Source organism: Oncorhynchus clarkii, chromosome 22 (assembly GCF_045791955.1).
Source record: "Oncorhynchus clarkii lewisi isolate Uvic-CL-2024 chromosome 22, UVic_Ocla_1.0, whole genome shotgun sequence".
Lineage (NCBI taxonomy): Eukaryota > Metazoa > Chordata > Actinopteri > Salmoniformes > Salmonidae > Oncorhynchus > Oncorhynchus clarkii.
In genome coordinates this window covers 357501-382804 of record NC_092168.1, presented here as the reverse complement: position 1 = coordinate 382804, position 25304 = coordinate 357501, and the positions used below count along the sequence as shown (strand labels likewise).

At 45.4% G+C, this 25304-nt stretch overlaps 1 protein-coding gene across 1 annotated transcript in view; it reads right to left on the bottom strand.

Moving 5' to 3' along the window:
• The window catches only part of LOC139380072 (E3 ubiquitin-protein ligase MYCBP2-like), a 275571-nt gene that overhangs the window by 34111 nt on the left and 216156 nt on the right, over positions 1–25304 (bottom strand). The window contains exons 53-67 of the mRNA XM_071122535.1: positions 21344–22933; positions 20854–21023; positions 20253–20497; positions 19748–19912; positions 19435–19592; positions 9846–10045; positions 8961–9119; positions 8395–8555; positions 6637–6793; positions 3358–3582; positions 2798–2863; positions 2228–2467; positions 1938–2027; positions 1733–1813; positions 1250–1528 (exon numbers count right to left, since the gene is read on the bottom strand). Coding sequence (XP_070978636.1) covers positions 1250–1528; positions 1733–1813; positions 1938–2027; positions 2228–2467; positions 2798–2863; positions 3358–3582; positions 6637–6793; positions 8395–8555; positions 8961–9119; positions 9846–10045; positions 19435–19592; positions 19748–19912; positions 20253–20497; positions 20854–21023; positions 21344–22933 — 3986 coding nt within the window. The remainder of the gene's footprint in view (positions 1–1249; positions 1529–1732; positions 1814–1937; positions 2028–2227; positions 2468–2797; positions 2864–3357; positions 3583–6636; positions 6794–8394; positions 8556–8960; positions 9120–9845; positions 10046–19434; positions 19593–19747; positions 19913–20252; positions 20498–20853; positions 21024–21343; positions 22934–25304) is intronic.

Here is a 25304-nt window from a genome sequence, read left to right as displayed (position 1 = left end):
CAAGGCCTACCTTCAAACTCAGTGCCTCTTTAATTGACATCATTGGAAAATCAAAAGAAATCAGCCAAAAAATTGTAGACCTCCACAAGTCTGGTTCATCCTTGGGAGCAATTTCCAAACGCCTGAAGGTACCACGTTCATCTGTACAAACAATAGTATGCAAGTATAAACACCACGTTCTGTCTCCTAGAGATGAACGTACTTTGGTGCTAAAAGTGCAAATCAATCAAAGAACAACAGCAAAGGACCTTGTGAAGATGCTGGAGGAAACAAGTACAAAAGTATCGAGTAAACGAGTAAACGAGTCCTATATCGACATAACCTGAAAGGCCGCTCAGCAAGGAAGAAGCCACTACTCCAAAACCGCCATAAAAAAAAGCCAGACTACCGTTTGCAACTGCACATGGGAACAAAGATCGTACTTTTTGGAGAAATGTCCTCTGGTCTGATGAAACAAAAATAGAACTGTTTGGCCATAGTGACCATCGTTATGTTTGGAGGAAAAGGGGGAGGCTTGCAAGCCGAAGAACACCATCCCGGGGGTGGCGGCATCATGTTGTGGGGGTGCTTTGCTGCAGGAGGGACTGGTGCACTTCACAAAATAGATGGCATTATGAGGTAGGAAAATTATTTCGATATATTGAAGCAACATCTCAAGACATCAGTTTAAAGCTTGGTGGCAAATGGGTCTTCCAAATGAACAATGACCCCAAGCATACTTCCAAAGTTGTGGCAAAAAGGCTTAAGGACAACAAAGTTAAGGTATTGGAGTGGCCATCACAAAGCCCTGACCTCAACCCTATAGAAAATTAGTGGGCAGAACTGAAAAAGCGTGTGCCAGCAAGGAGGCCAACAAACCTGACTCAGTTACATCAGCTCTGTCAGGAATGGGACAAAATTCACCCAATTTATTGTGGGAAGCTTGTGGAAGGCCACCCGAAACGTTTGACCCAAGTTAAACAATTTAAAGGCAAGTGTATGTAAACTTCTGACCCACTGGGAATGTGATGAAAGAAATAAAAGCTGAAATAAATCATTCTCTCTACTATTATTTTGACATTTCACATTCTTAAAATAAAGCTGTGATCCTAACTGACCTAAGACAGGCAAATGTTATTGGGATTAAATGTCAGGAATTGTGAAAAACACAGTTTAAATGTATTTGGCTAAGGTGTATGTAAACCTCCGACTTCAACTGTAAATAAATATCTATTGTTATGTGTTGAGTGTTTTTGTGGGTACACCCCACCTGTCTCTGGATACGGGGCGAGGCCGTGTGCAGCAGCGAGAACAGGTCCTGCATCAGTGTCAGCTGCTGGGCCAGGTACTGGCGGCCCACGTTGGAGCCGCTCAGCGCCAGCACCATGGAGAGCAGCTCGAAGCAGTAGGCGTCCGAGGAGGTGTCCGAGGAGGCGTCGTCGTCGCTGGGCTGCGAGTTGGCGTTTTCCTTGCTGGAGATGGCATGCTCCCACTCCTCACGCACCCGGGTCGCCTCCATGCGGATGGCCTGGACGATGTGGGCGCACACCTGGAGGGGGAAGGAGGGGAAAGCGATAAAGGGATATGAAGTCAATTCCAAGTGTGAAGATAACAGACAGGGGAAGCAGAGTCAGGGACTTGAACCCTTAAAGCCTTCTACTGAGGATTATTGTAGCCAGATATCACATTTTGTGTTGTTGTAGTTGTATTGTACTATTTTAGTTAATGGCCAGGTATTCCACAGACAACTGACCTGTTTCTGCAGGTTGGTCAGCTTGCTCCGGCTGAAAATGATGCCCACCATGTGTTCCTTCAGGTCTGCGTCTGATGGCGCCTGATGACAGGTAAACAATAACATATCATGTTTGTTTTCTGATTTTTATTTGTAAAACGACAGTGTGAAATAGGGGGTGGGTGAAAAAGGTTGGGAAACACTGGTATACACTACGACCCCTGACCTTGTCCTCCCCCTCTGGTGATGACAGCAGGTTCTTCTCCTCCTGTTCAGGGGTGGGCTCAGCATCTCCACAGATTAGCTTCCCAAATACCTACACAACACATGCACACTAAGGATAAAGCTTGAACCTATCCAATTCTATTAGACCTAAAGTGGTAGAGAAAGAAAACATTAACATTTTGGCCCCATAGTGACTGATTGGCCAACCGACCAGTGAGGTAATATTATGAGTGATTTACAGGTGAACGGTCCTATGAGCTCATAGTACGATTGATTGACAGGTGAACTGACCTGTGAGGTGATGAGGCGGAAAACACGGAGTGTCTCAGCCTCGCAGTTCTTCTGCTGGGCCACGCTGGCCGAGATCTGCCCTGCGATCTTGATGCTCTCGCCAGCCTTCCAGCCCAGCACCTTGACCTGGCGCACCCGCAGCGTGTTCTCGGGCCCCTTCAGCTCCACCTTGATCACATGGTGGTCTCCCCCAGGAACCTCGCTGGTCACCCAGCCCATGTGACGCGAATCAAGGTCCATCTGGAGAGGGGAGATGGAAGGGATTGGTCAGTGAAGGTTGTGTTGATGCCAAGGTGAATCAAAATGTTTAGTACTGCTTCTCCTTTTTCTTCTGAAAATGGCTTTTATGAACATACAGTAAATTGCAATACAAATTCAATTGCTGTAAGTTTGCCATATCCTGTGGTTAGCTACATGTAGTAATCTACTTTTAACCAGAGGCTTTTGACCAGTGCCCCATGTGGTTTGAGTCAAATGTAATGCAGTGGGGAGTAGAGAGAATCCTTCCTTATTCAAAAAACCCACTCACTCAGATGCCTGGAGCTGGGCTATAGAAATAAGAGGCCAAACCTGCTTGATTCTGCAGAGGTCCTCCCCGGCTTTGCCACACAGGAATGTCATGGAGGTGACTTTGTTCTGTGGAGTTAGAGAAGAGCGCCTTTAATATCAATGAAACAGACAGTTTTCCATGAATTTTAGATTGTGACATCTGACAAATGTGATTTTGGAGTGCACGTCCCTAAGTCCAGAATAGACTATGGGAGGCGCACAGTACTACATAGACTATGACTACATGGAACTCTATTCCAATTCATGCAAGCAGTAACATTTGATTTAAAAATAAACCTTATGGAACAGCGGGGACTGTGAAGCAACACAAACAGTCACAGACACATGCACACACACACACATGATAACATACGTACACATGGATTTTGTGTTGTAGATAGTGATAGTGGTAGTAGAGTAGGAGCCTGAGGGCACACACTTAATGTGTTGTGAATGTATTGTAATGTTTTTAAAATTCTATAACTGCCTTCATTTAATTTTGCTGGACCCCAGGAAGAGTAGCTGCTGCCAAGGCAATAAATAAATACAAACAAATGTCCCTTTAATCCCTCCCTACTCACCCCAATGTCACGGGAGTTGTCCACGTGCACAGTGATGTTAGAGGCATTGATGCCTTTGACGCAGCTGATGGTAATGCACTTGGTCTTGTTCTTGTCCTCATCGCCCGACTCCCAAAAGGTCTCAGTTGAGCCATCCGTCAGGCTGCCGATCATGGCCGAACGGCTGGACGTCTTGATGTCCACCACACTGGTAAGGTCCTTCAGACAGGTCACCAGGCACAGCTCCTGGAAGATCAAATGATGTTCAACATCGCCCAGCTATATAGATAGATACCATTTGAATGGACAATATAGAGATATGTCAATTTCAACCGCACAAGTGAATACAATGCATTTAAAATCATATAGGATAACAGACAAGGTTTTACAATCTAAATGTTATTTTAGGCATATGTGACACAGCTCACTTGCCAGCTATGGTCCAAGCAATTTTACGCCCTATAGGCAATATCAAATGCACAAAAATAACTAAAGTAATAGGTTCAATTACCAGAAATTCTCACGTGGCCCATTACAAACTCAGCAAAAAAAAAAGAAACGTCCTCTCACTGTCAACTTCGTTTATTTTCAGCAAATTTAACATGTATGAATATAACAAGATTCAACAACTGGGACAAACTGAACAAGTTCCACAGACATGTGACTAACGGAAATGGAACAAAGTGTCCCTGAACAAAGGTGTGTGGGGGGGGGGGGGGGGGGGTCAAAATCAAAAGTAACAGCCAGTATCTGGTGTGGCCACCAGCTGCATTAAGTACTGCATTGCATCTCCTCCTCGTGGACTGCACCAGATTTGCAAGTTCTTGCTGTGAGATGTACCCCAACTCTTCCACAAAGGCACCTGCAGGTTCCCGGACATTTCCTAACTAGCCAGCCATTTCACTTCGGTCACACCAGCCTCATCTCGGGAGTTGATAGGTTTGAAGTCATAAACAGCGTCATGCTTGACGCACAATGAAGAGCTGCTGGCAAAACGTACAAAAGTGCTGTTTGAATGAATGTTTACGCGCCTGCTTCTGCCTACCACCGCTCAGTCAGATTATATGCAACACAGGACACGCTAGATAATATCTAGTAATATCATCAACCATGTGTAGTTAACTAGTGATTATGATTGATTGTTTTTTATAAGTTTAATGCTAGCTAGCAACTTACCTTGGCTTACTGCATTTGCGTAACAGGCAGTCTCCTTGTGGAGTGCAACGAGAGAGAGGCAGGTCGTTATTGCGTTAGACTAGTTAACTGTTGCAAGATTGGAACCCCCGAGCTGACAAGGTGAAAATCTGTTGTTCTACCCCTGAATGAGGCAGTTAACCCACCGTTCCTAGGCCTTCATTGAAAATAAGAATGTGTTCTTAACTGACTTACCTAGTTAAATAAAGATTAAATAAAGGCGTTACATTTTTAAAAAAATAAATCAGCGCCCAAAAATACCGATTTCCGATTGTTATGAAAACTTGAAATCGGCCCTAATTAATCGGCCATTCCGATTAATCGGTCGACCTCTAATTGTTATGCTGGAGACTCATGTCAGGATGAGCCTGCAGGAAGGGTACCACATGAGGGAGGAGAAGTTCTTCCCTGTAACGCACAATGTTGAAATTGCCTGTAATGACAACAAGCTCAGTCCGATGATGCTGTGACACACTGCCCCAGACCATGACGGACCCTCCACCTCAAAATCGATCTCGCTCCAGAGTACAGGCCGCGGTGTAACGCTCATTCCTTCAATGATAAATGCAAATCCGACCATCACCCCTGGTGAGACAAAACCGCAACTCGTCAGTGAAGAGCACTTTTTGATAGTCCTGTCTGGTCCAGCGATGGTAGGTTTGTGCCCATAGGCGGAGTTGTTGCCGGTGATGTCTGGTGAGGACATGCCTTACAACAGATCTACAAGCCTTCAGTTCAGCCTCTCTCAGCCTATTGCGGACAGTCTGAGCACTGATGGAGGGATTGTGCATTCCTGGTGTAACTTGGGCAGTTGTTGCCATCCTGTACCTGTCCTGCAGGTGTGATGTTCAGATGTTTCGATCCTGTCCGATCAGCGGTCTGTCCTGTCTCCCTGTAGCGCTGTCTTAGGCGTCTCACAGTACGGACATTGCAATTTATTGCCCTGGACACATCTTCAGTCCTCATGCCTCCTTGCAGCATGCATAAGGCACGTTAACACAGATGAGCAGGGACCCTGGGCATCTTTTTGTGGTGTTTTTTCATATTTCGGAAGTACATTTCCTTGGAAAGATAACTGCTCCGTGCTTTTCCGCCCACGTATCTCGCACGTATGGCTACTGAACTTGAAGCAGCAAGAATGATGACAGCGGCACTTGCTATGTTTTGCATACAGGATATAGCCTATTTTTAGGAGGACGATTTGCAGGAAGACAAATAAATGGGTAATCAATACTGAAACGGAAAAGGCACAATGCTCGCTCACCATAGTAGCCGTACCTACAGAAAATGCATTTTCCTTTTGAATGATGATTACATTTTTTGATTGCACCTCGACTCTTTCCGTCATCAATATTTATTTACAGACACTGTAGTAATCTAAAGTCTAATCAAATTTCCTATTTGAGTTAACTGCCACGAGATTCTCTGCCCATGTGGGCAAGCTACTCTATTTCAATGATACCACATATACTAGGCGCACTTGAACTCTCACACCCAACTAGGAGAGGAAAGGTAGGCTACCGTTAAAGCAGCGAAAAATGTGTGCTTTTAACACAATAGGTAGGCTTAGGCTAATGCATACAAAGTAGAAAGACAAACTGCTAACCACATAGCAGCAATGGAGCCTCTAATTTTAGCCACACAAGTGGATACAATGAATTTAAAATCATCAAGGATAACAGAAAAGGTTTAACAATGTCATAACTTCTAAACCTAGTCCAATATAAAAACAATAATTTCATCAATAATGCACAAGTATCAGACGATCCAGGGTCAAGTTCATTATGCACTAAATGGAATAAAACGGACTGAATAAAAAAGGTTAAAAACAGCTTTCCGTTGCATCCCCTAATGAACACAACCCCGGTATCTGTTGGTCTGCACTTGGGTCTCAGACAGCTTCCGTGGTCTCACCTAGTCTCTTTTCTACCAACCTTCATAAGGTCGAGCTAGCTACCACAAAACTTAATGGGCCAGATCTAGCTTGAACCTAGTCCTGGTTTAAAAATCATTCTCCATTTAAATAAACCTTATTAGTCCAGTACTATGCTTAATATAATATGGGTCCCGGGAAACGGCCCTATCTCCTATGGGATTTAGTCTCACTTGGCTCATGGCCTCGTAGCCAGACTGCACACTGATGTTGAAGCTCTCCTCGCTGTCGCCGTCATCAGACTTGGACAGGATGTTGTTGATGTGGTGGAACACATTGCTCTGGTGCAGGAACTGGTGGTCAGACTGCTTGAACTTCAAACTCCAACACCTGATAGATAGATGGGGAAAGACTCCGGGTCAAGGGTGAATTACGCGCTCACATTGATCAGTAAAGTGGTAGTAGCTAAGTTGGAAGATTTTTATTATTTTTTAAAAATTATTTTTGTACCTTTTATTTAACCTTTATTTAACTAGGCAAGTCCGTTAAGAACAAATTCTTATTTACAATGACATCCTACCCCGGCCAAACCCGGACCAATTGTGCACCGCCCTATGGGACTCCCAATCACCGCTGTGTCACTCGGGAGCCCGAGTGGAGGATGGTGCTAGCAACACCAGGGTTGTGGGTTAAATTTCTGCATGGGCCATGTATACAGAATATCTGTGTCACATGTTGGCCACTATGAATAAAAGAGTGTCTGCTAAACGACCATATACCAAACCTATTCAATCAGACACTGAAAGAGAAGTTCATGACTTATTTTGCACAGGTGCTTTGTTGCCGTTTTTTTGTGGGACTGAAAAATTGCTCGGAATGTGAAAGAGCGTTATTAAAAGGATCTGACCCTTTTTTTTTCAATTTTCGCCAAAAATGATATACCCAAATCTAACTGCCTGTAGCTCAGGACCTGAAGCAAGGATATGCATATTCTTGATACCATTTGAAAGGAAATGTGGAAATGTGAAATTAATGTAGGAGAATATAACACATTAGATTTGGTAAAAGATAATACAAACTAAAAATCATGCGTTTTCAATGTGTTTTTTGGTTCCATCATCTTAGAAATGCAAGAGAACGGCCATAATATAGGAGTCAGGGCGCAATTTAGATTTTGGCCACTAGATGGCAGGAGTGGGTGCAAAGTTTCAGATTGATCCAGTGAAGCATTGCAATACTGCACAATATTTTCTATCTGCCCAAATGTGTCGAATTGGTCAATTGAACATAAATTCTGTATTACCATATCATTTTTCTTAAGTTTACACACTCACAGGAATGTCATACATGACGGATCATTAGCTTATGCACTAACTTTCACACATCTAGATGGCCAGGCAGGTGGTTGTGGAGCCAGAGACTGCAGGGGTTCAAACTGTAAAACCCAATTCCTACATTTGAATATTATAAAATGGATTTTATCAAACAAAACTGTTACATTTTATCTTTGGGACCCTCAGGATGACAAATCAGAGCAAGATTACTGAATGTAAGTACATTATTTACCTTCAGAGGTGAATGTATCAAACCATTAGCCCGTGAAAAGCTGTTGTTCACTCTCCTCAAACAATAGCATGGTATTTTTTCACTGTAATAGCTACTGTAAATTGGGCAATGCAGTTAGATTAACAGGAAGTTAAGCTTTCTACCCATATAAGTCATTCTAGTCACATTAGCATCAACCGTCTCGGTATAGGGAAATCGATCACGTAGAGGTTAAAAAGTGAAAAAAGCGGTGGTGAATATTATAGGGCCTTATTCATATATATACAGAAAGGGATTTGACCTTTTAAGATATCTTCCCTTAGTTTTAGTCTTATTACAAGATAATATGCTCTGTTCCAAGTGTATGGTGGATAATAGGGTTAAATAATTTAGGGCAGGTTTGAGTTGAAAGTGGAGGTAAACTTTGAGCAACAGGGCCATCGTACCTGAGGGCCATCTGCTGCAGGGAGCTGCCACTAGGAAGTGACATCATGAGGTCAGAGATGGTCTGGAGGAGGCGGTGGAAGGTGTGGGGGAGGGGGTGGGCGGCCTCCCCGGCAATCACAATGTCAGACAGCGGGTGCTCACACACAGCCAGGTCTCTCTCCTTTGTGTACGAAGAAAACATAATGGAAAAGAAGCTAAAAACACAGGGACGCAATGACTACAAACGTACATGTATACTTAACAAAAACAAACGCAATATGAAACAATTTCAAAGATTTTACAGAGTTACAGTTCATATAACGAAATAAGTAAATTGAAATGAATTAATCATGTGAAATGACTGGGAATAGGGCCTGATTAATTCATTTAAATTACAGTATACATCTGTTTTAGTTCAGTTGACAAAAAAAACATCTGAATATTTTGTACTGGTACCTCAAAAGCCTTTTTTATTCAGGTTTGTCTCATTGAGATTATCTATTTAGCAAGAGACCTGTTGAAGAAAGCGGCAATAAAATTAACCTCCCCCCACCACTTCGCTCCTGAATTCTTAATCAAACATCACCTGCTCCATCACAATTTTCTTGTTCCCGGGGGCTTTGTTTTCTTCCTCCTCCTCTTCCTTGGGTTCAAAGGGTGACGGGGTGAGGGAGGCGACAAAGTGCCACAGGATGTCGTGCAGCGAGGTGGTCTGGATCACGTTACACAGCAGCCAGTTGAACGCCTGAGGAGGGGGAGTGGCTTTCACTCACTTCAGAAAACAGTCCTTTACATTTCAAAGACCTGAAGCAATGTATTCATTTACTTTCATATAAAAGTACCAAAAACCAACCATGTACAAAGGTTGACCCCTAACCTAACCTTTTAAATATATATATTGTTTTTAATTTAACTAGGCAAGTCAGTTAAGAACAAATTCTTATTTACAATGACGGCCTTCCTCGGCCAAACCCGGACGACACTGGGCCAATTGAGCGCTGCCCTATGGGACTCCCAAACACGGCCGGATGTGAAAGCCTGGATTTGAAACAGGGATTGTAGTGACGCCTCTTGCACCGAGATGCAGTGCCTTAAACCGCTGCGCCACTCGGGAGCAACCTTAACAATACATTTTCAGATCAGTTTCTCATCTCAGATACTACACATTTGTCCTTTCTAACAAGGCCGTCTAGCGACTACTGAGGTACCTCAAAAGGAGGCTAATCACGTTAGCATTTGAGGTAATGCTAACTGTTGAATGTTAATGTAAGCATGAACTTGGCACTTCAGGCAGCGTGACACATTTTCTGATGGGAAATGCTTACTGTCCACCATCTTGTGTATGACTATCTTTGACATATCTCCATGGCCAGCTAGTGTTAGCATTCCCAGGGAGCTTGACACATTTTCTGATGGGACATGCTAAAATGCCAACTGTTATGTGCACGAGTATCTCTTTGACGGACATTACCTCCATGGCGAAGACCCTGCAGGCAGACTTGCGCAGGGCGTGCTTCATGGCCACCTCCAAACCCTCCAGGTCATGGTGCTGAATGACGAAGGCCAGGACAGGCCACTGGACGTTCCTCTCGCCCTTACTGAGGGATCCGTGGGCCGAGATGAGACGGGACAGTTCCGGGGAGGGGTGGCGCAACAGAGAAGAGCCCACATCTGGAGGGGAGGACAGTGCTACAAATATATAAATTAAAGCAGCAAGCAGCAATGCCTTGGTTCAAGCTGTGGGCCAACTGTGCCACCATCAGGACAAATTGGACACATCGCCCTAGGATTAGCTAATTCTGTACTCCAAACCACACTTGACAAATATCCAAACTCCTAATCAAACAAATTGTGCAATGTGCCTTTGATGTATTTTAGACAATTAGCAATGATGTTAACTCCTTCAAATGTCTTTCTCCAGGAGCGCTGGACTGATTGGCACCAAATTTGCAAGAACCCGCCCAGTTCATTGGTTAATGGTGTTTGACATTTTAGCCTAGGAAATGTTGCGTTGGGAGACATCAACTTTCGTGCAGATCGGTCATTCGGTACAAGAGGATTAGCGTTTTGAGTGTTTTTCCCAAAACATTAAATTGCGGAAAATCAATAATGGTGGACTTTATGAGATTGAGGCATATTTTTTCCTTGTGAAGAGAGGGACCTATGTAACACTTTTTTTTTTTAAACTCTAGCTCACAGTGAGGAGTGTGACCTTGCAAAATGTGCACATTAAATCGGTTGTTATAGCGGCACCATGTGGACAATTGTCATAAAAGGTTGCACCCTCCTGGGCCTCACCATCTCACAAGAATTAGAATTTTACTTTTGCGTTACGGTAGAAGAGGAATAATAACAGTAATTAAAGTTGCAAGCAGAAATGCCAGGGTTCAAGCTGTTGACCCATTGTGCCACCATCAGGACAAATTGGGCACACTGACCTCGTCTGAGCTACTTCTGTACTCCTTACCATGCTTGCCAAAATCAAGAACTCTAAATCAAACAGATCATGCAATATGCTTTTGATGTGAACTACATGACCAAAAGTATGTGGAAACCTGCTCATCGAACATCTCATTCCAAAAACATGGACATTAATATGGAGTTGGTCCCTTCTTTGATGCCATAACAGCCTCCACTCTTCTGGGAAGGCTTTCCACTAGATGTTGGAACATTTGCTGCAGGGACTTGCTTCCATTCAGCCACGAGTATTAGTGAGGTCGGGCACTGATGTTGGGCGATTAGGCCTGGCTCGCAGTCAGTGTTCCAATTCACCCCAAAGGTGTTCAATGTGGTTGAGGTTAGGGCTCTGTGCAGGCCAGTCAAGTTCTTCCACATCGATCTCAACAAACCATTTCAGTATGGACCTTGCTTTGTGCACGGGGGCATTGTCATGCTGATACAGGAAAGGGCCTTCCCAAACTGTTGCCACAAAGTTGGAAGCCCATAATCATCTAGAATGTCATTGTCTGGTGTAGCATTAAGATTTCCCTTCACTGGAACTAAGGGACCTAGCCCGAACCAAGAAACACAGCACCAGATCATTATTCCTCCTCCCTCAAAAGTTACTGTTGGCACTATGCATTTAAAAAAAATACATATATATATATATTTCACCTTTATTTAACCAGGTAGGCCTGTTGAGAACAAGTTCTAATTTACAACTAATTTTCAACTGCAACCCGGCCAAGATAGAGCAAAGCAGTGCGACAAAAACAACAGAGTTACACATAAACAAATGTACAGTCGTGGCCAAAAGTCTGCTGCCTCAGTTTGTATGATGGCAATTTACTCCAGAATGCTATGAAGAGTGATCAGATGAACTGCAATTAATTGCAAAGTCCCTCTTTGCCATGCAAATAAACTGAATCCCAAAAAACATTTCCACTGCATTTCAGCCCTGCCACAAAAGGACCAGCTGACATCATGTCAGTGATTCTATCGTTAACACAGGTGTGAGTGTTGACGAGAACAAGGCTGGAGATCACTCTGTCATACTGATTGAGTTCGAATAACAGACTGGAAGCTTCAAAAGGAGGGTGGTGCTTAGAATCATTGTTCTTCCTCTGTCAACCATGGTTACCTGGAAGGAAACACATGCCGTCATCATTGCATTGCACAAAAAGGGCTTCATAGGCAAGGATATTGCTGCAGGTAAGATTGCACCTAAATCAACCATTTATCGGATCATCAAGAACTTCAAGGAGAGCGGTTCAATTGTTGCGGAGAAGGCTTCAGGGCGCCCAAGATGGTCCAGCAAGCGCCAGGACAGTCTCCTAAAGGTGATTTAGCTGCGGGATCGGGGCACCACCAGTACAGAGCTTGCTCAGGAAAGGCAGCAGGCAGGTGTGAGTGCATCTGCACGCACAGTGAGGCGAAGACTTGGGTGGCCTGGTGTCAAGAAGGGCAGCAAAGAAGCCACTTCTCTCCAGGAAAAACATTAAGGACAGACTGATACAGGGATTGGACTGCTGAGGACTGGGGTAAAGTCATTTTCTCTGACGAATCCTCTTTCCGATTGTTTGGGGCATCCGGAAAAAAGCTTGTCTGGAGAAGACAAGGTGAGCGCTACCATCAGTCCTGTGTCATGCCAACAGTAAAGCATCCTGAGACCATTCATGTGTGGGGTTGCTTCTCAGCCAAGAAGGGAGTGGGCTCACTCACAATTTTGCCTAAGAACACAGCCATGAATAAAGAATGGTACCAACACATCCTCCAAGAGCAACTTCTCCCAACCATCCAGGAACAGTTTGGTGATGAACAATGCCTCTTCCAGCATGATGGAGCATCTTGCCATAAGGAAAAGTGATAACTAAGTGGCTCGGGGAACAAAACATTGATATTTTGGGTCCATGGCCAGGAAACTCCCCAGACCTTAATCCCATTGAGAGGCTAGTTGACAAACAAACCCCCACAAATTCTGACAAACTCCAAGCATTGATTATGCAAGAATGGGCTGCCATCAGTCAGGATGTGGCCCAGAAGTTAATTAACAGCATGCCAGGGCGGATTGTAGAGGTCTTGAAAAAGAAGGGTCAACACTTTAAATATTGACTCTTTGCATCAACTTCATGTAATTCTCAATAAAAGGCTTGGACACTTATGAAATGCTTGTAATTGTACTTCAGTATTCCACAGTAACATCTGACAAAAATATCTAAAGACACTGAAGCAGCAAACTGTGAAAATGTATATTTGTGTCATTCTCAAAAATGTTGGCCACGACTGTACAGTCAATGACACAATAGAAAAATCTATGTACAGTGTGTGCAAATGTAGAAGAGAAGGGAGGTAAGGCAATAAATAGGCCATAAATAATTACAATTTAGCATGAACACTGTAGTGATAGATGTGCAGACAATGATGTGCAAGTAGAGATACTGGGGTGCAAAAGAGCAAGAGGATAAATAACAATATGGGGATGAGTTAGTTGGGTGTGCTATTTACAGATTCACTGTACCTGTACACAGCCATCGGTAAGCTGCTCTGACAGCTCATGCTTAAAGTTAGAGAGGGAAATAGGAGTCTCCAACTTCAGGGATTTTTGCAATTCGTTCCAGTCATTGGCAGCAGAAAACTGGAAGGAAAGGCGGCCGAAGGAAGTGTTGGCTGTGGGGATGACCAGTGAGATATACCTGCCGGAGCGTGCGCTACGGGTGGGTGTTGCTATTGTGACCTGTGAGCTGAGATAAGGCGGGGCTTTACCTAGCAAAGACTTATAGATGACCTGGAGCCAGTGGGTTTGGCGACAAATATGTAGCGAGGACCAGCCAACGAGAGCATAGAGGTTGCAGTGGTGGGGCTTTGGTGACAAAACGGATGACACTGTGAAAGACTACATCCAGTTTCCTGAGTAGAGTGTTGGAAGCTATTTTGTAAATTACATCAACGAAGTCAAGGATCGGTAGGATGGTCAGTTTTACGAGGATATGTTTGGCAGCATGAGTGAAGGAGGCTTTGTTGAGAAATAGGAAGCCGATTCTAGATTTCATTTTAGATTGGAGATGCTTAAAGAGTCTGGAAGGAGAGTTTACAGTCTAACCAGACACCTAGGTATTTGCAGTTGTCCACATATTATAAGTCAGAACCATCCAGAGTAGTGATGCTAGTCGGGCGGGCGGGTGCGTGCAGTAATTGGTTGAAGAGCATGCATTTAGTTTTACTAGCATTTAACCTATTGAGTGTAGGGGGCAGAATTTTGATGTTTGGATGAAAAACGTACCCAAATGAAACTGCCTATTTCTTAGGCCCAGAATCTAGAATATGCATATAATTGTCAGATTAGGATAGATAACACTCTAAAGTTTCCCAAACTGTCAAAATATTGTCTGCGAGTAGAACAGAACTGATATTGCAGGCAAAAACCTGAGGAAAATCCAACCAGGAAGTGCCTAAGAGAAACAAATCTCCCTGTTCCATTGCATGCCTTCCCTCCATTTAAAGGGATATCAACCAGATTCATTTCCCTATGGCTTCCACATGGTGTGAACAGTCTCTAGACATAGTTTCAGCCTTTTATTCTGAAAAATGAGCGAGAACAATCACATCGCGTCAGAGGATGGCTGGGTGCCAGCAGAGTTTTGCATGCACAACAGCTTGGAGCAGACATTTTCTCTCTCTCTGCTATTGAAAAAGCTACGGTCAGGTTCAAATATTATCGATTATTTATTGTAAAAACAACCTGAGGATTGATTATAAAAAACGTTTGACATGTTTCTACGAACTTTACGGATACTATTTGGAATTTTCATCTGCCCGTCATGACCTGCATGAGCCTGTGGATTACTGAACAAATCGCGCCAATCAAATGGAGGTATTTTGGATATAAAACGAATCTTAATCGAACAAAAGGAACATTTATTGTGTAACTGGGAGTCTCGTGAGTGCAAACATCCGAAGATCAAAGGTATGCGATTAATTTTATTGCTTTTCTGACTTTAGTGACCAATCTACTTTGCTGCTAGCTGTTTGTAATGTTTTGTCTGCTGAGAGAGATGTCCTAACATAAACGCTTGGAAAGCTTTTGCTGTAAATCTTTTTTTAAATCTGACACGCCAGGTGGATTAACAACAAGCTAAGCTGTGTTTTGCTATATTGCACTTGTGATTTCATGAAAATTTGATATTTTTAGTAATTTAATTTGGAGCTCTGCAATTCAGCGGATGTTGACGAAAATGATCCCGCTAACGGGATGGGTGCGCCAAGAAGTTAAAAGCAGTTGGAGGCCACAGAAGGAGTGTTGTATGGCATTGAAGCTCGTTTGGAGGTTTGTTAACACAGTGTCCGAAGAAGGGCCAGATGTATACAGAATGGGTTCATCTGCGTAGAGGTACATCATTGATGTATACAGAGAAAGGAGTCGGCCCGAGAATTTAACCATGTGGCACCCCCATAGAGACTGCCAGAGGTTCGGACAACAGACCCTCCGATTTGACACACAACTCTGTCTTAGAAGTAGTTGGTGAAACAGGCAAGGCAGTCAATTGAGAAGCCAAGGCTGTCGAGTCTGCCAAAAAGAATGTGGTGATTGACAGAGTCGAAAGCCTTGGCCAGGTCGATGAATACGGCTGCACAGTAATGTCTTTTATCGATGGCGGTTATCAAATCGTTTAGGACCTTGAGCGTGGCTGAGGTGCACCCATGACCAGCTCGGAAACCAGATTGCAAAGCGGAGAAGGTCCGGTGGGATTCGAAATGGTCGGTGATCTGTTTGTCAACTTGGCTTACAAAGATTTTTATAAAGGCAGGGCAGGATGGATATAGGTCTATAACAGTGTCTCCCGCCTTGAAGAGGGGTATGACCACGGCAGCTTTCCAATCTTTTGGGGATCTCAGACGATACGAAAGAGGTTGAATAGCCTAGTAATAGGGGCTGCAACAATTTCGGTGGATAATTCTTTAGAAAGAGAGGGTCCAAATTGTCTAGCCAACTGATTTGTAGGGATCCAGATTTTGTAGCTCTTTCAGAATATCAGCTGTCTGGATTTGGGTGAAGGAGAAGCAGGGGGGACAAGTTGCTGTTGGGGGTGCTGAGCTGTTGGGGTAGCCAGGTGGAAAGCATGGCCAGCCGTAGTAAAATGCCTATTGAAATGATCGATTATAGTAGATAGATCGGTGGTGACAGTGTTTCCTAGCCAGCTGGGAGGAGGTGCTCTCATTCTCCATGGACTTTACGTTGTCCCAAAACTTTTTGGAATTAGTGCTACAGGATGCAAATCTCTGTTTGAAAAAGCTAGCTTTAGCTTTCCGAACTGACTGAGTATATTGGTTGGACTTCCCTGAAAAGTTGCATATCGCGGGGGCTATTTGATGCAGAACGCCACAGGATGTTTTAGTGCTGGTCAGAAAATGTTACAGTTAGGGATGGAAATTTCAGTATTTTTGGTGGCTTTCCTAAGCCATGATTCAGACACGCATAAGACATCAGGGTTGGTAAAGTGTGCTAAAGCAGTGAATAAAACAAACTTAGGGAGAATGCTAATGTTAACATGCATGAAACCAAGGCTTTTACGGTTAAAGAGGTCAACAAATGAGAGCGCCTGTGGAATGGGAGTGGGGCTAGGCACTGCAGGGTCTGGGTTAACCATTACATCAACAGAGGAGGGGTAGGATGAGGGTAAAGGCTATAAGAACTGGTTGTCTAGTAAATCGGTACTGGGGCTGCAGGGGTTAACCTCTACATCAACAGAGGGGTAGGATGAGGGTAAAGGCTATAAGAACTGGTTGTCTAGTAAATCGGTACTGGGGGCTGCAGGGGTTAACCTCTACATCACCAGAGGAGGGGTAGGATGAGGGTAAAGGCTATAAGAACTGGTTGTCTAGTAAATCGGTACTGGGGCTGCAGGGGTTAACCTCTACATCAACAGAGGAGGGGTAGGATGAGGATAAAGGCTATAATAACTGGTTGTCTAGTAAATCGGTACTGGGGGCTGCAGGGGTTAACCTCTACATCACCAGAGGGGTAGGATGAGGGTAAAGGCTATAAGAACTGGTTGTCTAGTAAATCGGTACTGGGGCTGCAGGGGTTAACCTCTACATCAACAGAGGAGGGGTAGGATGAGGATAAAGGCTATAAGAACTGGTTGTCTAGTAAATCGGTACTGGGGGCTGCAGGGGTTAACCTCTACATCACCAGAGGGGTAGGATGAGGGTAAAGGCTATAAGAACTGGTTGTCTAGTAAATCGGTACTGGGGGCTGCAGGGGTTAACCTCTACATCACCAGAGGGGTAGGATGAGGGTAAAGGCCATAAGAACTGGTTGTCAAGGTTTTGTCTCTGGAGGCACCAGTTAAGCCAGGGGAGGTCACCGCATGTGTGGGGGGTGGAACAAAAGGGCTATCAAAGGCATATTGGGCAGGGCTGGGGGCTCTACAGTGAAATAAGCCAATAATCACTAACCGAAACAGCAATAGATGAGGCATCTTGACATTAGGGAGAGGCATGTGCAGCTGAGTGATCATAGAGTCCAATGAGTAGCACTAGATATGTCAGGGAGCCAATTCAGTGGTCGTTACTACGCTTTGGCGAGCTAGAGACACGGCGATTCAGACAGCTTGCGGGGTTAGCAGATGGGCATCTGGCGACATCACAACGGAAGAGCCTGTTGAAACCCCCTCGGATGGTTACGTCGGCAGACCAGTCATGATGGATCGGGGGGCTCTGTGTCGGCAGTCAAGGGGTCCAGGCCAATTGGCAAAAGAGGTATTTGTAGCCCAAGAACTGGCTGGTGGATCTCTTTGGCTAGCCGGGAGATGGGCCTAGCTCCAGGCTAAATGGTGCTTGCTTCGGGACAGGGACGTTAGCCAGGAGTAGGTACTCGGATAGCAGCTAGCTAGCTGCGATGATCTGGTGTAAAGGTTCAGAGCTTGAGGTTGGAATCCGGAGATATGGTAGGGAAAAAGCAGTCCGATATGCTCTGGGTTGATATCGCGCTACGCAGACTGGCAGGAATTGACCGGGCTGAGGCTGGCTGATGTCCGAGTTTACAGTGATGACCACAAGCAGTGAATAACTGACTTCTAGCTAGTAAGCTGGCTAGTTCCTGATGTGGGTTCCAGTTATAAACTATAAAAATAGCAGATCCGTACCACATTGAGTGAGGCGGGTTGCAGGAAGTATTTTCAGTCCGTAGATGGAAAGTGAGACACGGGACAGGACAAGACAAAAAGACATGTCCGACTGCTATGCCATCTTGGCATACAACAAACCCTGATTCGTCAGTCGGATTGCCAGATGGTGAAGTGTGATTCATCACTCCAAAGAACCTGTTTCCACTGCTCCAGAGTCCAATGGCAGTGAGCTTTACACCACTCCAGCCAACGCTTGGCACGCTTGGCATTGCACATGCTGATCTTAGGCTTGTGTGCGGCTGCTCGGCCATGGAAACCCATTTCATGAAGCTCCCAACGAACGGTTCTTGTGCTGACGTTGCTTCCAGAGGAGGTTTGGAACGTGGTAGTGAGTGCTGTAACTGAAGAAAGATGCTTCATTCTGTGAGCTTGTGTGGCCTACCACTTTGCGGATGAGCCGTCGTTGCTCCTGGATGTTTCCACTTCATAGTAACAGCACTTACAGTTGACCGGAGCAGCTCTAGCAGAGCAGAAATGTGGCAAACTGACTTGTTGGAAAGGTGGCATCCTATGATGATACCACGTTGAAAGTCACTGAGCTCTTCAGGAGGGCCATTCTACTGTCAATGTTTGTCTATGGAGATTGTATGGCTGTTTGCTCAATTTTATATACCTGTCAGCAACAGGTGTGGCTGAAATAGCCTAATCCACTCACTTGAAGGGGTGTCCACATACTTTTGTATGTATAGTGTATTTTGGACCATTTCTAATGATGGACTGGACGGCCCCACATTTTGTTTGTAGCATTAATGGACAGAGGAGTAGCCTTTTGAGTGTTTTTAACAACATTCAAAATGGTGGAAATTCATCATGGTGTACCTTATGGGTTCTTGAGGTAAATTTGTTCCTTGTGAGAAGTGGGACCTACACACTGAATTTTCAGGACTCTAGGTCATAAGGGGTGAGGGGCACAACCTTTCAAACCTTTCAAAGTTTCAATTTCAATCGCCTGTTGGAGCACCACCTTGTGGCTAATTGTTATGGCATCGCATGAAAGGGTGTGGACTAAGGGCCTTTACTATCATGTCAAGTTGCACCCTCCTTGGCCTTACCATCTCACAGGAATTTGCATGTGAATTATCCTGGCAAGAAGAACCGGTATAATAATAATAATAATCCAGAAGAAACACAATAGGGCAGTGGTCACCAACCATTTCTGATGCAAGATCTACTTAATACAATGTCATGCAACATTAACCTGTTAAAAACAGAACTGTAGCAAATTAGGTTTGTCCAGTAGGATATAGACCAAATACATTATCACCGTATAGTGATTTTGCTTGAATTTCCCTGCCAATGCATTGTTGTTTGGACCATTTTTCAAACATGTTTAAAAGTAAAACATTGGTAGGCTATAATAATAATAATAATAATAATAATAATAATAAGGGCGAAGGCTCTCTGGTCTGGTGGTTTAGGGGAAGGTTTACCCACCTGCATCCCCACTGTGGACTCCGCGTCTGGGCACGGCTTTGACCCTGGCCGGAGAGGCCAAGTGCTTCTTGTCATACTCAGAGGCCACTACAGAGTAAGACCTCTGGAACACCGTCCTCTTGGACAAGTCACTATCTGTGATTGGGCTGGTCTCTAGACTGCAAGACATGAACACAGAAATGTTGACCATCTATTTCACACTGATACAAGTCCCCCTCGCACACAGATATGACATACACTACAACCACATATAATAAACACAGACATAATCAGTCTGCTCAGCTCTACTCTCAAAAAGAGGTGTGTGTGTTACCTGGGTGGCATAGACTTCATGTTGCTCTCGGGCTCCACGAACACGTTGGGGCAGGCGTCGGGGGTGACTGAGATGTAGGGTGCAGGGACAGATGTGGAATGTAGGTTCATCTCATCCTGAAACAGGTTGTCATCCTGGTACCCACCAAAGTTCTCTGTGTGTTGCCTGGAAGAGGTGAGACAGGTTTACGTACCAATGCAGTTGAAATATTTTGGGTTTATTCATGTGGATGCTGCCTCAAAGCAAATAATTCCATGTTTTCACTGTGTAATATGTCCATGAGATATGGATAAGACACTATACACAACCAAAATGTATGATCATCATCACTTCAACTAACGTTGCCACAGCGCTTTAAGTGTAATGCCATCCCAAAGGGCATAAAACCAAACGAGAAGGAGACTGTCTGGGAGGCAAAAATAAAAAGAGATTACCTTACATTTCTTCCCTCCCAATCTTTCCAGCGCTTTTCAATTTGATCATCATCACAATAGCTATCATTTACCTGGCCAGCATCTGCAGGTAGAGGCAGCCCATCTTGTTGGGCTTCTCGTCGGAGACGCCCTCCTTGAGGCTGGGCAGCAGGGAGTGAAGCGGGCGAGGCGGGTGGTGGCACAGCAGGCTGGGCTTGGCGGCGCTGCTTAGGGAAAGCAGGAAAAGGGAGTTGGCACGGATCACCTGGTGGGCCTCCATGGTGGGCAGCGCCCGCGGCATCTTCAACTGCAGGGGCTTCTTCCTCGACTGCTTCACCTCGATGTGTAGGGAGAGAGATTCAATTTAAGTGTTGGTTAAGAGGTCGAAGTTTGGGGAAACATAATGCATTGTATGACTTGTCACGAGCATATTACCAAGGTTGTTTATGAAAGGACATGGTTGAGTAAGGTTATCCTTTGAACTTTTACAGTGAGAAATAAATACATTGAGCATAATATGTTAGTGTTAAATCCTGATTGTTAAGGGCTTATGTTCGTTAACTATCCAAGTATTTGTTAAGTTCCCATAAGCTTGAAGAATTTTATGAAATTATTAACTTACACAAATTTCTTAAATTATTATGTATGTGTAAAGATACAAAACATCTATTGAAGCGTTGAGCAGTACAGTACCTTTTCCCTGGTAGCAGTCTGCTTGTCTCTCAGGTACTTCTCCCTGCAGCGGTCACACACCAGGTACCAGGTACTTCCACCGATCCCTCCGTCTCCACAGTTTCCTGCCCAGCCCCCACAGAAGTGGCCGATACTGTTGTAGCCCTGGCCTCCCGCGTAGCGACCACAACCTGCCCAAAACACACCAGATGATGCTAAGATCCACAGACTTAAATAGAACACAGATACATATATCTTATGCTAAGATCATATTGAGTAGTGCTGCTGTACGAGCAGAGCTACAGTGTATACGGTGTCATGGGGTTAGCCACCATCCGCCTCGGTATGAAGACATGTTCAGCTTTCTTTTCTTCCACACAATCAATAAAACAAAATAGGATTTTCATGTCTGACCTTTATATGTGAGAGGTAGGCTAACCTCGCACAGTGACATGGCATGTGTATTTCTAAACGTATGGAATAAAAGCAAACCCAACCTTGTTGATCTTACCTGGATGGGCCTGCCTCATGTGGTAGGTGACAGGGTAGGGGTGCGACTCCCCACACAGCTCACAGATGGTGTCCTTCTCTGGTCCCCCGATGGCCAGCTGGGCCATCTCCCCAAACAGGTTCCCCCTGGGGCGCACCTCCGCCTGATCTCTTTTCTTCTTCTCCTTCTTGGACTTCTTAGTGTCCTTCTCATTCTCCTTTTTCTTCAAGATGGCGCTGGAGCCCGGGCTGGGGAAAATCATGTTCTGGGTGGCTGCCTTGATGGTCGCCATGGAGATGTCCTCCCAGAATGCAACAAGGTGCTGGAGTGTGAGCGGCAGGATGGACTTGGCCCTCATGAAGGGATGAGTGGCCACCTTGTGGGAGACGGGCTCCCCCTTGCCGTCCTCGCACTTCTCGGTCAGTGGTGGCTCTTTGAGCATGGACAGGACCTTGTTCTTGTTGATGCTGCCCATCTTGGAGATGTCGGGCCCGTGTGGGGCAATGTTGAACATATTGAGGGCCGAAGATATCTCCAGCGAGTGGCGGTTCATCAGCTTGCTCTCCTTCTCCTCTTGGCCGCCCTGGCCACCCAGCGAGCTGCGGATGGGCGCCTGCTCCTTGGTCAGCTCCGGGTTGAACTTGAGGAACGAGGAGCAGGCCATGGCGTCGTGGACAATGCCCTCGTGCCAGAGGAACGCGGCGAAGACCGACCGGGCGCACTCTGCCACCGAGGGCGACATAGCCTGCTTGGTGGTCTCGGTGAGCCCTGATGAGCTCTCGCCCTTGAAGAGCGGGCCAGACTTGTCCTTCTTGGGGCGCACGTGGCGGCTGGAGGTCTTGCGGCTGACTTTTGCCGACGAGCGACTGCTCTCCAGCTCATCCTTGATGGGCACCTTGCAGATGCTGAAGTGTACCTTGGAAGAGCCCTCCTCTGTGTTGCTCACGTCAACGTTCTCATCATTTCCTTCATCATCGGAAAGAAGAGCAATAGACGTACACATCACCACCTCCCTGTGGAGGTCCTCCTGGGTCACATGGGGTGATGGGCTGCGGTTCTCCATGTTCATGTCACCTCCTTTGCTGCACCTGTCCTTGGGAGATAGTTTGGGTTTAGGCGAGGTGGACCTTCCCCTCAGTGGCTCTGAGGCGAGAGGGACCTTTTTCCGTAGGGTGTCCGGGTCCAGTGTGTACGAGTCCGACTTGGATCTCTCTCTGGGCGGGTCCAGCAAAGCCGTGGAGGGGCTGACTTTGGGAGGGAGGTTCTGGTCATGCTGGGGGGAGGAGGACCACGCCAAGGAGGTGCTAGAGGGGCTATACTTCCCCGAGGAGGAGGACAGGCCCTTCTGCTTGAGCGAAGAGGAGCGGGAGCCAGGGTTGGGCGATTCAGCGCGCAGCCCGGTGGAGTCACGATCACGCACTTCGGCCTTCCGCGCCTGCAGGGTGTTATGGTTGGGCGAGTGAGAGCGGCTATGAGAGTCTGACCGCAGCTTGGCCGTGTCTGACCTCAGGATCAGTGCCTCGCTGGCCGACAGGTCTTTGCTTTTGGAGTTGTCCGAGGAGCGTCCACCCTCCTGTTTTGGGGAGTGGCTTTTCTGTCGGTGTTTAGAGGCTAGTAGATAGGCACAAAATAGAAACAGTTATACTATAACTAATTGAGGTTTAGTGTAAAAGGCAGCACATCCAGTTTACTCAGAGTACAACACTCAACATCTAAGGGTCAAAACAAAAGGGATTATGAAAGGGAAATAAAATGAAACGAATGGGAGGAAATGAAGAGAAGTCTGAAAAATGTTAAAATAAATAAGAAGCCTCAGACTGTGGAAAGTTGTCGACCAATTCACTTAAGTGACTGCAATTCAGAAGAGCCTTGAATGGCCTTGAAATAGTGACATACGTTTTCCAAATGATCTAAAATCAACCTATGCATGTCTGAAAGGTCTGTCCATCTACTCACTGAAGGCCCCTAACATGGACAGAAGTAGCAAAAGGATCATGGTGCAACAAATGAGAAAAGCCCAGCCCAACACTGTCCCCCAGGCTATGTATTATATAATTGGTCTTTAGAAAGTGTTCAGTCTGAAGGACTCATGCATTCTATATGTTACCCACCCTTTTGCCTGAGAGAGAGAGATGAGAGAGCAGAACCATGCCCAGCTGCGGACATACTGCTTTTGTGCACACACTTATGAGAAGATGCAAGGCTGCGTGATGAAGAACCATCTACAGCGTAAAACACAGGACATGAATACAGGGACACCATCACAGTGAGAAAGGAGGAGGGAGAGAGAACAGGTAAGGAAACACACCAGGAGGAGAAAGGAGGAGGGAGAGAGAACAGGTAAGGAAACACCACAGGACGAGAAAGGAGGAGGGAGAGAGAACAGGTAAGGAAACACCACAGGACGAGAAAGGAGGGAGAGAGAACAGGTAAGGAAACACACCACAGGAGGAGAAAGGAGGAGGGAGAGAGAACAGGTAAGGAATCACCACAGGAGGAGAAAGGAGGAGGGAGAGAGAACAGGTAAGGAAACCCCACAGGAGGAGAAAGGAGGAGGGAGAGAGAACAGGTAAGGAAACACACCAGGAGAAGAAAGGAGAAGGGAGAGAGAACAGGTAAGGAATCACCACAGGACGAGAAAGGAGGAGGGAGAGAGAACAGGTAAGGAATCACCACAGGAGGAGAAAGGAGGAGGGAGAGAGAACAGGTAAGGAATCACCACAGGAGGAGAAAGGAGGAGGGAGAGAGAACAGGTAAGGAAACACCACAGGAAGAGAAAGGAGGAGGGAGAGAGAACAGGTAAGGAAACACCACAGGAAGAGAAAGGAGGAGGAGGGAGAGAGAACAGGTAAGGAAACACCACAGGAAGAGAAAGGAGGAGGAGGGAGAGAGAACAGGTAAGGAAACACCACAGGAGGAGAAAGGAGGAGGGAGAGATAACAGGTAAGGAAACACCACAGGAAGAGAAAGGAGGAGGAGGGAGAGAGAACAGGTAAGGAAACACACCACAGGAGGAGAAAGGAGGAGGGAGAGATAACAGGTAAGGAAACACCACAGGAGGAGAAAGGAGTAGGGAGAGAGAACAGGTAAGGAAACACACCACAGGAGGAGAAAGGAGGAGGGGGAGATAACAGGTAAGGAAACACACCACAGGAGGAGAAAGGAGGAGGGAGAGAGAACAGGTAAGGAATCACCACATGAGGAGAAAGGAGGAGGGAGAGGATGACCATTGGGAGAGCAGAAGACGGAGTCAGAACGACAGGCAGTTGGAGTTAAGATAGCTATAAGAGAACAGAAAAAAAAGGTAGTAAGAGATGCATGAACTAACGCTGGGAGACAGCAGTTTGAGCCCGGGGCTGGGATAATGGAGTGAATGGAAACATATTGATACATGTTATACATTATTGATACTTAATAGTAAGTAATATTAGTAATATGCATGTCAATCTCTCCTGGCTGAAAGTGGAGGAGAGATTGACTTCATCATTACTTCTATTTGTGAGAGGCTAACAATTTTTTCAGAATGGTACAAATTCCCCGATATCAGGGTACTCATGTCAACATGTTTGCTTTCAGAGCATATTGCATATTGCATGTTGAATGCACCGAGCTGTCAAGCAGATTCAAAAACATCTTATGGAACAGCGGGGACTGTGAAGCAACACAAACATTGGCACAGACACATGCATACACACACGATAACATACGCAATATACATACACATGGATTTAGTAATGTAGATATGTGGTAGTGGGGGCCTGAGGGCACACAGTGTGTTGTGAAATCTGTGCATGTATTGTAATGTTTTAAAATTGTATAAACTGCCTTAATTCTGCTGATGCCCAGGAAGAGTAGCTGCTGCTTAGGCAGCATCTAATGGGGATCCATAATAAATACAACATACAAATAGTAAGGAGAATGGCACGATGGCCCCAAGGGAACTTTCTCAGGGGGACCTTTGTATAGTTCCCGGTTAGTCCCG